The sequence below is a fragment of the Saccostrea cucullata genome, unplaced genomic scaffold (assembly GCF_032062105.1).
Source record: "Saccostrea cucullata isolate Sc308-1 unplaced genomic scaffold, CSIRO_AGI_Scuc_v1 ctg205, whole genome shotgun sequence".
In the NCBI taxonomy this organism is placed as follows: Eukaryota; Metazoa; Mollusca; class Bivalvia; order Ostreida; family Ostreidae; genus Saccostrea; species Saccostrea cuccullata.
In genome coordinates, this window is record NW_026936671.1 from 417,588 (window position 1) to 431,874 (window position 14,287).

Consider the following 14,287-nt stretch of genomic DNA (forward strand, 5'->3'; position numbering starts at 1 on the left):
AGACATTTGACATTTTTTTGCATTCTCAAATCTTTAAAGTTTGGATGTATGAACAGAAAAATACATTTTTAACGTGAAGGAACAGACATGTTGCATGCGTTTTTAAAGGGTTCGGCGACTAATGCATAAGTCGACATGGTGCAACAACTGCACGCACTGCACATTAAAACAAATTTTATTTGATTGATTAAGTTTTTATATCTTTTATGCGATTTATCTTCTTTTGCAAGAAAAAAAATCTTCTTTTAAACAAAAGGTTATGCTTGCTGTGAAACTTCCTGTTTTTTGGTCGGATGTAAAAGGCGTGTGTTCGATTGAAAATTCTTCCTGGGTTATCTTGTCAGCTGCGTTTCTCGAACTTTATATTCATCAAGAGCGTGGTTTCTTTAATTCCTGTAATATATAATGTCATATTAATTAGGTTCTTCAACAAATGTAAGATGTCTAGATATCTCAGAGCAACCTGTGCGATCTTTATCTACGAGACAAATTGGGGATGCTTAAAGATACAACCAGCTTACATAAAGGTTCCATGACATTTGCGTAATGTATTTTCGCGAGTTTCTTGAAGTAAACATTCGTCTGGATGCGTACTGATGAAAATGGATAGATAACAAGAGCACACGAGATTAAGAATTTCTCCTTTTCGATGGTCCGGAGATTAGGAAACACACTGTTTGATTTGAAAGTGACAGAAATGTCGTCAATTTTATAAAACTTTGATGTAAAATCTTCCAAATGGCACCGAAAGAATTGACGGCTATCGCATACAATATTGGGTTTTCTGGTAACGATAAGTCTGTGACACGTCACGAGATAAGCCCAGATAGGAGAACTGAACGGACGCTTTGGTTTGTCTGATCTACGATGCATGCGATATCGCTAGTCATCACAAATATATCTACGGTGGAAAAAACTACCGACATCTTATTTTGATTATTTTATTTCTGTTTTATATTTCATCTTGTTTCCCCATGTACTATTGAAATCTTTAACATGCACAAGATTCCTGCCAAAAAACGGGTCACTAGACTTCACTGCCTCTTGAAAGACAAGAACCAGTGTAGGATATTGGGATGTTTCTCACTCATCTCTATTGTTTTATCAAAACATTTTGATGAAACATTTCACTTCCTATATTAAGGAATGTTTTGGAATATTTACTAGTCCATGACAACATGCTAAACTTGAAGCAATCTTCTTTACTACAAAGTGTTACATAATTTATATAATTTATTTCATTGAAGATAGTTTGTAAAACACAAGCTTCCTGCTGATTTCAATTGATATATCATCTGATTTTTAACACAAGATCCAATATATTTCCCTAACCAACTGTGAAATGGTCTAAATCTGCAAGATTAGTTGGCGATTAACGATGCCAAAAGTACAGTTTAAACTTCTTGTCTGCCATTTCTGTTTTTCAATACATTGAAGATGAACATAACCTTGTTTTATAGACGGTATAATGGATTTGTGATTATCATGATTATAAGAATCACGTGACGTAGTATCCAGCATATTTATACCTATAAAGTTTCCATGATAAGGGAGGGTTTCTGGAGGTCTGCCTGTCTATTGCCCTTATCTGAATCTTCGTTCCACCCTTACCCATCAATATTTTGACAGATTTATCAACAATATAAAAAAATTAAGCCCCCTCAATCAAAACAAAGAGCGATCGTAAACGACGCAAATGACGTTGCATGCAGTGGGTGTTTTGCTTCATTTAGAAGCGCGTTTGTTTTGCTTTCTACTGCGGATGTTGACGATGTAGCTTGAATCAAGCCAAACGAACGATGATAGCGTTAATACTCCGTTAATATATTTAAATCAGCTCTTCAAGCTGGGCGCCAAATAGTGACATATATGCCCATGTTTCGTTTCTGATTGTATGTTTAAGATTTACATCCTTGACATTTAACTTTAAAGTAGATGTATCACAAATCTTTGTCGCTTTTATTCAAGACTGAAGAGGAACCATTACATGGTATCAGCAATGACTATAAATATACAGCCTGAGTAAGCATTTTGAAGTTCGGATGTGACGGGTGATAAATGTTTGCTTATAAAAAGACCTGGATATAAAGTATTTTGGCACTTTCCCTCTTTTTCAAACTCCCCGAAACAATGAAAACGAGAGGATACAAGATAAACTCACGACAAGATAATGAACGTCTTTCCATAAGTAACTGGAAAATGTCAAAAAATCATCATCAACCTTTAAATCAACAAACTATCTGGAGCAGGAAGCAAAAATTGTCTTGTCATTATCTTTTAAAATTGTCAAATCATTTTAATGTTTTATAATTTAAAAACAAGAATGAAAGAACAAAAAAAACACATATTGACAAAAAGTCTTTATTTAAACACAATCTTGTACAGCTCAAAAACAAAATGGGCAATTATAATCACGGGTTTTATTTTCTTTTAATGTTAAAACATTTTATATCAATGAAAAACGTGTAATGGTTTCATATCTAGTTTTGGTTCAAAGAGAGACAACCGTCCTACATTCTTGGAATGTAACATCAAAAGGCACTTCATTACACATTAATATCTATGAACTGAATTAATTGATATGCAAATATATACATGTAGTAAACAGTCTGCAATACCCTTATTGTTCTTGTGTTGGATATAAAGTTACAAAGGTATATTAAAACTATATGTATTTGTTCAGTTTTTTTGGTGTCAGCATACTGATGTGATCATACCGAAAGACCAACAAAGTCACTGAAATGATAATACTGTATGTCAGACATGAAAATTGAGAAAATTAATGGAAGCTCCAAAACCACGAGTCTTTATTTATCAAATTTCTCTTTTCTTTTCAAAGTGGCCACAAGCCAAACATCTAAGATAAAAGAAATTCCAAAAGTATAAATACACATTTTCTATGATGTTCAAAATGATCCCTTAATAGAATTTTCTTAAGAAACCTTGAAAAAAAAATGAAAACCTCATGTGGCTACACTTATTCATTTTACATGTACTTAATCATATAGTAAAAGAATCTATTTTCCCGATTATTGAGAGAAAAAAAGTTTTTGTCTGGCATTCACTCGTAGGATATAAGGTAATGATTCACAATGTAAGTTAATAATGAAAAATGTTTTTCTAATACACTCTTTCCACTTTGTACTTATATTAAATACTTTTACATGTAATTAAATGGGAAGTTAAACAAGTAATAACCTCCATCATAAATGGCAATAAAGTAATATCATTCGAATATCACCTTTTGAAAAAAAAAAAAAATCATATACCCAGTAACAATTTTTGTAGATTAAAAAAGTTTCAAAGTAGAAAAAAATTTCATAATTAAACATAGTAATCAATATACATATCTGAATTTATGATATGATGATCGAGCCAAGAAATTTGACCTCTACCCCCCCCCCCCCCCCCCCCGAAAAAAGTTAATCATATGTTTCAGTGTTATTCACAATCGAGTTCAAAATTTGAAAATTTCAACATGTGATTATTACTTTGGTCCAAGCATGTCATGTGGTTGGACTTTGAGGTCAAATTCCTCAGCGGTCAGTAGCCTCAGTGAAACAGCAGCGTCCTTTAAGGTGGTCACTGTAATATGGGCGTGTTTGGCAATCTTAGCGGCGTTATCGTACCCGATATGTGGATTTAAGGCAGTGACTAACATTAGAGATTCGTTCAGCAGTTTGTTAATTTTCTGGGTATTGGGGACTATTCCTTCGATGCAGTTTTTGGAAAATGATACACAGGCGTCTCCTATCAGGCGAACAGATTGTAAAACATTGGTGACGATCACTGGTTTGAACACGTTCAACTGAAAATGGCCATTACTTCCACCCACCGTCACGGCAACATGGTTTCCCATCACCTGAGCTGCTACCATGGTAACTGCTTCACACTGTGTTGGATTTACCTTTCCTGAAAACACATCAATGATATACAGTGTAATTAATTCACAGCATAAACATCTCCATATGTTTGATATAACAAGATTAAGGTACATCTATTTGGTATTATCTTTTTGTCTACTTTTATATAAAATATCTGTACCTTACTTAAAGAAATATACATTTTGATACGAGAATGTTTACGTTTCTTGTTATAGTTAACAATTCAATTGGTCAGAATGTCTTACTGTCATCTGATTAGCAATTCTGTGTTTGATTGCAATCCCTTGTTAATTCATACATAGAAATTAGGCTAACCGCTAAAGGCCGTGTCACAATGTCACGATTTTTGCTATGATTCCACACGACTTACAAAAAACCATAAATCGCCGACAATCGTCACGCTAGCCTAGTATTTTTTTGATAGAGGGTGTTTTTTTTCAGTGTGTAACGATACAACTATGATGTCCGCTCAATAATGTACGAGGCTTATACGATAACAGAACGAGTTTTGGTGAGTAATGTACGAACAAAAACGATCAAATAACGAACGCAATACGATCTTTATACAAATTTGTACGATAAGACACGATTTTAAACGATGCTTTTACGAATACCTACAAGTCTGTACGATGCATACATGATATTCCCACGAACAGTGATGAATTCTTACGAATATATGTGGTTTGAGTATACATGTATATATAGAGAGAGGGTTGCTTGAATTTTTAAGCATAATTTCGAAGTTGTATAATTATGGCAGTAGCTACCATGCGGAAGCTTCAACTGCTGCAATATTTGGGGGAACTTGAAAAGAAAATTGCAGAAAATGACAAGGCAATTGCCAATTTATTACACAACGGGTGTCCACAGAGGCAAAGAAGAAGATACTGGATAAGGCCATGGATCACCAGACGTACTCAGTATGGATATTTTGATCGATTGATGAAAGAACTTGAAACAGAGAATGTATTATCATTCAAAGACTTCCTCAGAGTAGAGCCAGGTATGTTTAGAGAGCTTGTACATGTAGACAGATTGAGTCCCAGATTACAAAAAACAAGACACATGGTTCAGAAAGGTTTTGGAACCTGGATTAAAGTTGGCCATTACACTTCAGTATTTAGCAACAGGAGAGTCAACAGAAGTCTGATATACGGATTTCGAGTTCCACATAATACAATTTCCTTGCTGGTTCGTGAAGTTTGTGAAAGTATAATAGTGGAATATGCTGATGAAGTAATTGCATGTCCAACAACTACAGATGAGTGGCAACAGTTAGCTGAGCAGTTCAGAATTACTATAGTAGATGGACCTGGACCATGTCCTTGGTGCTTTGGATGGGAAGCATATGGCTATAAAATGCCCCCAAAACGGAGGACTACAAAGGGTTCCACTCCCTCATTCTTATGGGCCTTGTTGATGCTGATTATAAATTCATTTGGGTTGACGTAGGTGCAAATGGTTCTGCATCAGATGCTACTGTGTTTAACAAATCAGAATTAAAAGATGTCATTGAAAATCAAAATATTGGATTTCCAGAAGCTGCCCCTCTACCAAATGACAACAGAAATATCCCATATTTCATCATGGGTGATGACTGATGATGCCTTCCCTCTCAGGACATGGCTTTTGAAACCTTTCGCAAGAAGGACTTTGACCCATGAGGAGCATATAGACTCAGCAGAGAAATGCGCGTTGTGGAAAATGCACTTGAAATACTCGCCAACTGATGGCAATGCCTCTTAGCTCCAACGCGCCAAACACCAGAAACTAGTTTTTCTGTTGTATAGGCATGTTGCTGTCTTAAATTCATGATTTGATGCGAATGAGATTTCCTAATTTCCAAAACGCGTACAATCCTACTATTTCGCAGTTCACTTGCAGGGTACTTGTATTGCACTTGCCGTCAATCGCCTGTTTTCGTATCATATTCGCACGAAATCGTACGGCATTCCTTTTTAGTCGAGAAACACTCGCAAAAACTCGTGTGATACTCGCGATAAATCATAGGAAACTCGCAAATTGGAAGTTCTACGAATTTTTGCGAGTGTCCTACGAATGTCGAAGATTTACGACGATTAGATGTACGAGTGTATTGCGATTGCTGTACGATCGCTTACGAATAATTAAAAATCGTACTGTGGCCATGATTGGTTTGAACATGCTCAAAACAATCGCCGCCTTCGGCGATTTGCTGCGATGAAACACGACTATCTCTACAATGAAAGCCGAATTACTGCAATTTTTTAACTCATACTCTATCATAGCCTAAAGTCTTGACAGTGTGACACAGGCTTAAGATCTTGAACATAGTCCAGTAGTTATTAAATTTTGGAACAAAAGTAAAGTCAAGCAATAAAAAAGAATAAATCACAAAATTATGTAAACATCACATGTTATACAAAATGTTAAGTAAGATTGCAGCACCATTTAGTGTTTATGTATATCAACAAAATTTAATGAAAGCAGACAGTCAAAGAAAACCCTTATAGATCATGGATTTAGAATTTACCTGGCATAATGCTACTCCCAGCCTCATTTTCAGGTAGAGAGAGTTCACCGATCCCACAACGAGGTCCTGACCCCAGAAGTCTGATGTCACTGGCTATTTTCATGAGACTGCAGGCCAACACATTCAGAGCTCCATGGAGTTCCACCATGGCATCATGAGCTGACAAGGCCTCAAATTTGTTAGGAGCAGTCACAAAAGGAAACCCTATGGATGACAAAAATAATTTAAATTGTTTTTAAACCAGTCATTACTAATCTCTAGGTTGTATATTCATAACGGTCTGTATATTCATAAACAGGCTGTATATTCATAAACCCTTAATTTACTTTCATTGTGAGGGTTACAAAATGATGATTAGAATTTTACAACCTGCATCTTATTTTTTCCAACACATTCAAGGTCAAAGATAAGGTTGATATTGATGATCATAAAATAACCTTTGCCTATGAAAATAATGCTCAGAAATCAGAAAAGATCATCATGTAAAATGATATTCTTTGAAAGGTGGAAGAGACTTCCTATCATGATTACAATGGCTGAAAATCAAATGACAGACAATCTTACCAGTTTCTTCTGCTATTCTGGCAGCTATTTTTTCAGCAAAACCAATTCTGGTATTTAGTCCTGTCCCTACTGCTGTTCCACCTTAAGAATCAATGTGTTCATGTTAACAATGAGGTGTATGTTCTAGCTCTTTCACCAAATTCAACCCATACTGACAAAATGTCAGAAATGTTTTTAAAAGAAGTAAACCAACATGACATTTCTTTATCAGTAACTTTAAACCATCAATCAAAATGTATTCCATCAACCATCTGCTTCAAGGCAACTTTTACAGGACCTATTACAATTAGGTGCAATAATGTAGCTGTCTCCAATCCCCCCTTTGTTCATTACTAAAAGCTTTTTAAAGGTGACTTTTTGAAAAACCCAACCATTATACTAGCAATGAATGATTAATTTCAGTTTTAATGATCTTGATCATTACATGTAATAGCGAGCGCAGCGAGCTCAATAGACTAACGTGTAAGAACAGAGGAAATTCGGAATGAAATCTGCACATAAGTCAGGCAAATTTCTCTGTAAAACATTTCTAGAATTCCTTTAATACCCTATGTCCATTGCGGGAATAAATAAATAAATAAATAATAACGTAAAGCATAAAAGGCTTTCATTTTGTAGAAATCTTTCAAAGAAACAAAAAATAACTCTGCAATGTTTTTTGACCAAAATTGCACTAGGTCTATACATAGTTTCAACCAGATGCTCAGCTGTCTCCGTAAGCTCCAACAAGCTCCATGACGTCGTTTGACGTCACAGCTAGTCGAGACGTCTCGTGCGGCTTGATGTTTGAAGTTGCTGATCAATTTTTCAAATGTTTTTGATTTTACAACTGCGCTCGCCCCAACGGTCACACCATAAATCATATTATGTAAGAGATTGTAATGCTTTTTGTCAAGTATGACGTAGCTCCTTGCTGCTCTTAGTTATTTCTTTCAGAATTTTATATATTTGAGCCCATTTTTTACACATCTAAACTGTGTGACTTGATATTGTGTAAATGACCTTAGTTTATGGTCATGACAAATCCTATGGTTATCTGTATACTAGTAATCTACCAAAATCATAAACTAGTGAAGGTTTAATTCAAACTCAAAGCTCTTTCAAGGGAAATAACTCTTCACATATTACAGTGGACCTTCAGATATCCGGACCCCAGATATCCGGATGCTTCAGTATCCGGACGATTTTTCATCGGGACAGAATTTTTAAATGTTAAAATTGTTTTGTGTAACTGGTGATTCAGGTATCCGGACGCTTCACATATCCGGACAAATTAACTAGGAACCAAAGCGTCCGGATAAATGAAGCTCCACTGTATATAGAGCAATAAATAAATCCTTACCAGCTGCTAGCTCATATATTCGTGGAAGTGTGGCATTCACTCTTTGTATTCCATACTCAATCTGTTGTACAAAGGCACTGAATTCCTGACCCAGGGACAAGGGGGTGGCATCCTGGAAAATCAACACTGTGACAGTATATATACAGACGTTCTTCATGACAGAATGACTGCATTTTGCAAATCCTGAAGATGTTGATTTGAATACAGTTATGCTAGTAATTTCTGTTGATTACTGAAAATTGTTTTAATTCTGGGGAGTTAAAATTTCACAATTTCTCAAAAAGTACCAATCGCGATTGTTTTAATTTAACACGTACTGCAAGAAATTAATTTAATTTTCTTAAAAGCATTTAATCATCTTGAAAAACTAATGATAGCATTCATGATGGTTTTAATTTCATGGAAAAATGATATATCAAAAACATAGTGAAATTAAAACCCATTTGCCAATCTACAGTACTTGCAAAAATGCTAATTGCTAGCAATGCATACTGCTGGCAAAACACATAAAATTTCTGATGTTTACGTAAGAAATTTTGTAGTTAGCATTAGAGCTGGGCAAAAATATCGATATTTTGGTTTAATTGTTATACCCTTATAAATATCATGCTATATATTTATTACTTATAAAAAGTCCAACAAAAGAACTGTTTATTAAAATACAGTGTACATCAGTCTAACAATTTCACTATTGACCGATCTTACATAAGAATTGTTAGACCGCAATGTCACTCGTCTGTTACGTCACAAGTAATTAATCATCGTTCAATAGCGGCGACGCAAAATTAGCCAAAGTTAAGAGCTACAAGAGTTGTTGCTAACAGCAAGGTAAGGAAGAAGGGAAGAGTATGTTTTGTGATAAATAATTTTTGTGATATAATAGATATATAACTGATTTTGTTCTTTCTCAGCTTGATGTTTTATATTTACTGAAGAAGCCATAATTTTCCATATAAAATAATTGATAATATAGCGTGTATTGATTAAATTGATCAATCTTAAGTGAGCAGTGAAGGGTATAACAAAACAGTTATAGACTGGGATTCGGCCTTGGGCAACATTTTCACCTTCAGGTCCAACAAATCATATGTTGCCCTCATACCCAGTCAATAACTGTATAATATTGCAATACAAAAAATATTGTAGTTCAATTCGTTTTTGTAATATTGATATATCGGCAAAATGCTTAGACTAAGGAATTTTATCATTGAATATAAAAATATATGTAAGAAAGGCTTGTTATTAAGCCAAACAGTAAGACATATCGCAATACAGCTAAAAATATCCCAGTATATCACAATACAAAATCTCTGGCCAATACCCAGCACTATTAGCAATACAGATGTACTGATTTTCTCTCATTTTCATAATTTTCTATATCAAAATTTATGAAGATTCTTCATAAGCGGGGGTAGCAAATGAACATGTAGCTGTAGCAGCATGAAAATAAACGTTTAAAAAGTTACACTTTTTAAAAAAAAAATCTAATACATCATGTCTTTGATAAATATTTCAAAGCAAGAACAGCAGTTGTTATGATTCACAGCTTACAAAAAAAAAAGAAAAAAAAGAAAAGGAAACAAAAGACTACTTGCCCACTGTTGTTCACAATTCCTAAATTTATTGGGATGTCAGAATTGTGATTTGCTTTAGGAGAATGATCTTTGAAAACTCATTAATTAAAAAAAAAACAATAAAATTAATTTTTTTGTCAGTTATTCTTTTCAACTGTCTGCCCTCCCAAAGTTTCTTGTCGTTTTCTTAAAATAATTTTTTTTCTCATTTAAAGGTCAAGTGCAACTACGCTATAATGACATTCAATAATCTTCAGAAAATGCAATCATTATCAAGCTTATCAAACTGTAGCTTGAACTGTAAAAACATAAAGAGAAGCAGAATATTTAAATATAAAGTTTAAAAATTTATCAAGCTAACCTGTAGATGGGTCCTGCCTATCTTTACAATGTCCTTGAACTCTTGTTGTTTGGTTGCTAGGGCTCTATGTAAGGTCTGTAACCCTGGTAACAACCTCTGGTGAACCTCTAGGACAACAGCAATGTGCATGGCTGTGGGGAATGTGTCATTAGAACTCTACAATAGGGACAGCTTTATTATATTTTTATGTCATGAGGCTTTTTAGAAATAAACATTTTTTTTTAAACTGAATTGTTCAATGGGAGAAGAAAAGGGTTGTAAGGAACCTGAAAATCTCCAGGTAACAAATCTTAAGATGTAGGGTATACATGTATTATTACAAATCTGAATATTGAAAAAAAAAAGCTTGAATAACATTTACACATTAATATACATGTATTCTTATATTTACATTTAATATTCACATGTATGTATTTCATGCAAAGAACCAGTTAACATGCAACACATGGACATCAAAACATTCCAATAAGTTTTTAAGTGTGGAGGAGGTGGGGGTGGGGTGGAAGTAGTATCATACCAGAAATCCACTTTATATGGAGGGAGAGTGAGTGGAGGAGTGAGTGGGGGTATCATACCTGGGACATATTAACATGGTCATTGGGATGAACTGGCTGTTTGGAGCCTATTTCTCCTCCCATCATTTCTATGGCCCGATTACTGATGACCTCATTCACATTCATGTTGCTCTGAGTCCCCGAGCCCGTCTGCCAGACAACCAGGGGGAAGTGTTCCCATAACTGACCGTCAATTATCTATCAACAGAAAGAAAATTATCTAAGAGTAAGTTTCTGCCAAAGGACTGGGGAGGAGTGGTCCCATAACTGACCATCAATTATCTGTCAACAGAAAGAAAATTATCTAAGAGTAAGTTTCTGCCAAAGAACTGGGGAGGAGTGGTCCCATAACTGACTGTCAATTATCTGTCAACAAAGAGAAAATTATTTCAGAGCAAGTTTCTGCCAAAGGACTAGGGAGGAGTGGTCTCAAAACTGTCCATCAATTATCTGTCAACAGAAAGAAATTATCTAAGAGTAAGTTTCTGCCAAAGGACAAGGGAGGAGTGATCCCATGACTGTCCATCAATTATCTGTCAACAGAAAGAACATTATCTAAAAGCAGGTTTCTGCCAAAGGACTAGGGAGAAGTGGTCCCGTTACTGACCATCAATTATCTGTCAACAGAAAAAAAATTTAAATCTAGAACAAGTGTTTGCCAAAAGATTAGCGGGATAAGTATACTCTGAATTTCATTTCAATATCTTGGTGGACTATTACCTTTCAGGAAGAAATGTCATTGTGTTCTATAATACACACCTCATCTGCCGCTTTAACGATGTAGCTGGCAATTGTTGTATCAAGTCCATACTCCTCATTAACCAAGGCTGCACACTTCTTCAGAATAGCAAACGCTTTGATGATCGGAAGCTAAAACACAAAAGTTTTAGTTTCAGCGTGTACATGCATTCCTTAAAATTTGTGAAATCAACTCTGCAATTAAAAAACTTAAAAATTGACAAAGCAGTGATCAGAAGTCATCTTATAAATCTAAGTGTCTCCTAAACTTACAGGCATCCTCTCTCTAGATCCACCAATGTCAAAGTTTTTAATAGACCTGGCAGTGTTTGCTCCATAGTACATATCACTGGGCACCTGTATCTCCCCAAAGCTGTCTGTCTCGGTTCTAAAGGAAGTCTGTAACAGAAAGAAGTCACTTCTGAAGTATTGAACATTGAGTTCATATTCATCTCACTGTAAGAAGAAGGTACGATTTGGACTTTATTGTGCCCTAAAACTTTAATGTTCTTAAACAAGTATATACTCACAAAACGTCAGAAATACTCAAGCTGTAGAAAGTCAATTAGGAAGTCATTAATATCCTAAAATGGTATAAGACTAGGGCTACTGAGTTCGATGTTCTGTTGAATAAACTTCATGTACATGAAACAAGATTCATATATTTTTTTATTGAATTTAATTAGAAGAAATATAATTAATCGTACTACTTTTTAAGATGAATTTACATGACACACTTTCGGGAATATTTTATAGAGCATAGTAACGTTGCCGTTTCTTAATTTAATGAAATATTTTTTTTATGTCTAATAGACATTTAGTATACTTCAAACTATATAGGTTTTTATATTTTTTGCTTACTGACGTACATCACATTCAATATATACATCAATCTAAATAGCTTGCTACAAGCTTGTAGAAAAGCTTTTCAAAGTGGAAGGGGGGAGGGGCTCTGGGCTCCATTAAATCCAGTCTGATTAAAATCAAACCTTCACTAGCTCCTTTTTATTGTTTTGTCGCGTGAAGCTGCAAAACAATAAGAAGGAGCTAGTGAAGGTTTGATTTTAATCAGACTGCAAGAAATCCATGTGATTACGGGTTCATCCATCGTTGCAAACCACATCCAAAATGTTGATTCTCTCCTACTACGGACCATGGCTTAAGACGATGGGGTTCATCTGGCTGAGCGGCATGTCCAATACATATTCCGTACGAATCCAAAAGAAGTTATATAGGGTCCGTTACCCAAACGTAGGATAATACGAGAATTTAACATTGATTTTGTGCTACTATTTTACTGTCACTCAAAGTGCACATCATTTGTAGGCCCGTGAAAAGCAATTTCAGTTGGGGGGTACATCCATACATTTTCTGGCCATGCATTGTAGAATTGTTAATGATGGGGTAACCTGCGTCAACTTTCAGAGTCTGCAGTGGACTCGTCCAAGGATGCTTTGTCGGTGATTAAAAAAAGTTACCTCAGATTCATATGCAAAGGAAAGCGCGAAATCTCTGTATAGAAACTGTTGCGGCTGCAGAGCGTCACTCATTGTTCATTCGCCATAGAATAGAATCCGATATTTAACACTTAATATCTTTGAATATACAGATGTTTTCAAGATAAGCTTCATTTTTGTTTCTAGAAATATTTTTATCTACAAAAATAATATATTTTTGTGTTTTTAAACTGAGTTAATCGATGACCTAGCATCGTTTTAGATAACTCAAGCCCCTCTAGGGCTTGAGGAAAAATTATGAAATTGGCTTTAACAAGAGTTGAGTAGATGAATGTGATAAATCAGGAAAGAATATCACATGAAGGAGGACCGTTCTGGAAATGTGACGTCATTAATTTGGTCCATTTCTAAGTTTAATGCAGAAAAGCCTCAGAATGACTCATTTCTGTGTTTATTTTCTTCAAGGAAATAGTGTCTGTCAATTTTTGGATATATTATGAAAACTGCTTTGAAAAATCACATATCATAAAATCTTTGTGGGCGACAGTGGCAGAGTCATAAAATCTTTGTGGGCGACGGTGGCAGAGTATGTTTTCTGAAAGTAAATTTCACTGAAAATTGATGTCTTCTGGAACTTTTAAAGAAAATACAGGGAAAATGCACAAGATAATGACGTCACAATTAGCATTTAGGAGGTCACATGAGAAAAACGATTTGTGTATTCTTACTGCATGAAATTCCTACGATTCAGAATGAATGAATTTTAATTTCTTATATCACTTTCATATTTTAGAAAAATACAGGGCTTAACTTGTATTGAAACTGTACCTTGTTCTTATCATTATCAGTTTCAGTCTTAATCACCATTTATCAAATGTTCATTTTAGCTTGGTCTAAGCACATCTTGGTTGACAAAGAAAGTATTTTGAACCACTCCAGGAACCTTTGAATTTCCCGAACAAAAATATTTTCAGTCTGTCCAATCCTTAAAAATTCACTCTCATTACTCATTATGACTATGTCAGACAACTTGAAACAATAGTTGAAGACTCTTAGATGCAGAATGACAGAGATAATTCAGACTAATATGTACACGTGTTGTTAACTACCGTTTTTGATGTTCATTAGATTCATTATGACTAATATCTTTTCTATAATTATACTTGCAATAAAAATGCTTCAGATACGTACCATTGTGGAATTCTAACCCCAATTCAATGTTTTGTTCTGTATGAATCGAATAACTTATCGACTTTCACTTTCCCAGAACAGAAATTCACGGGAGGCAACTCCAATGTTTA

General features: G+C 34.9%; 1 protein-coding gene across 1 annotated transcript; it reads right to left on the reverse strand.

The window, feature by feature from the left end:
• Positions 1-3,409: 3,409 nt before the first annotated feature.
• On the reverse strand, positions 3,410-14,287 carry LOC134246200 (fumarate hydratase, mitochondrial-like). The gene is made up of 9 exons (XM_062728523.1): positions 14,178-14,287; positions 11,803-11,928; positions 11,551-11,661; positions 10,813-10,989; positions 10,238-10,393; positions 8,303-8,414; positions 6,961-7,041; positions 6,397-6,600; positions 3,410-3,912 (listed from the first exon to the last, which is right to left on the reverse strand). The coding sequence occupies exons 1-9, from the start codon at positions 14,178-14,180 to the stop codon at positions 3,488-3,490; spliced, it is 1,395 nt and encodes a 464-aa protein (XP_062584507.1). The 5' UTR covers positions 14,181-14,287; the 3' UTR covers positions 3,410-3,487.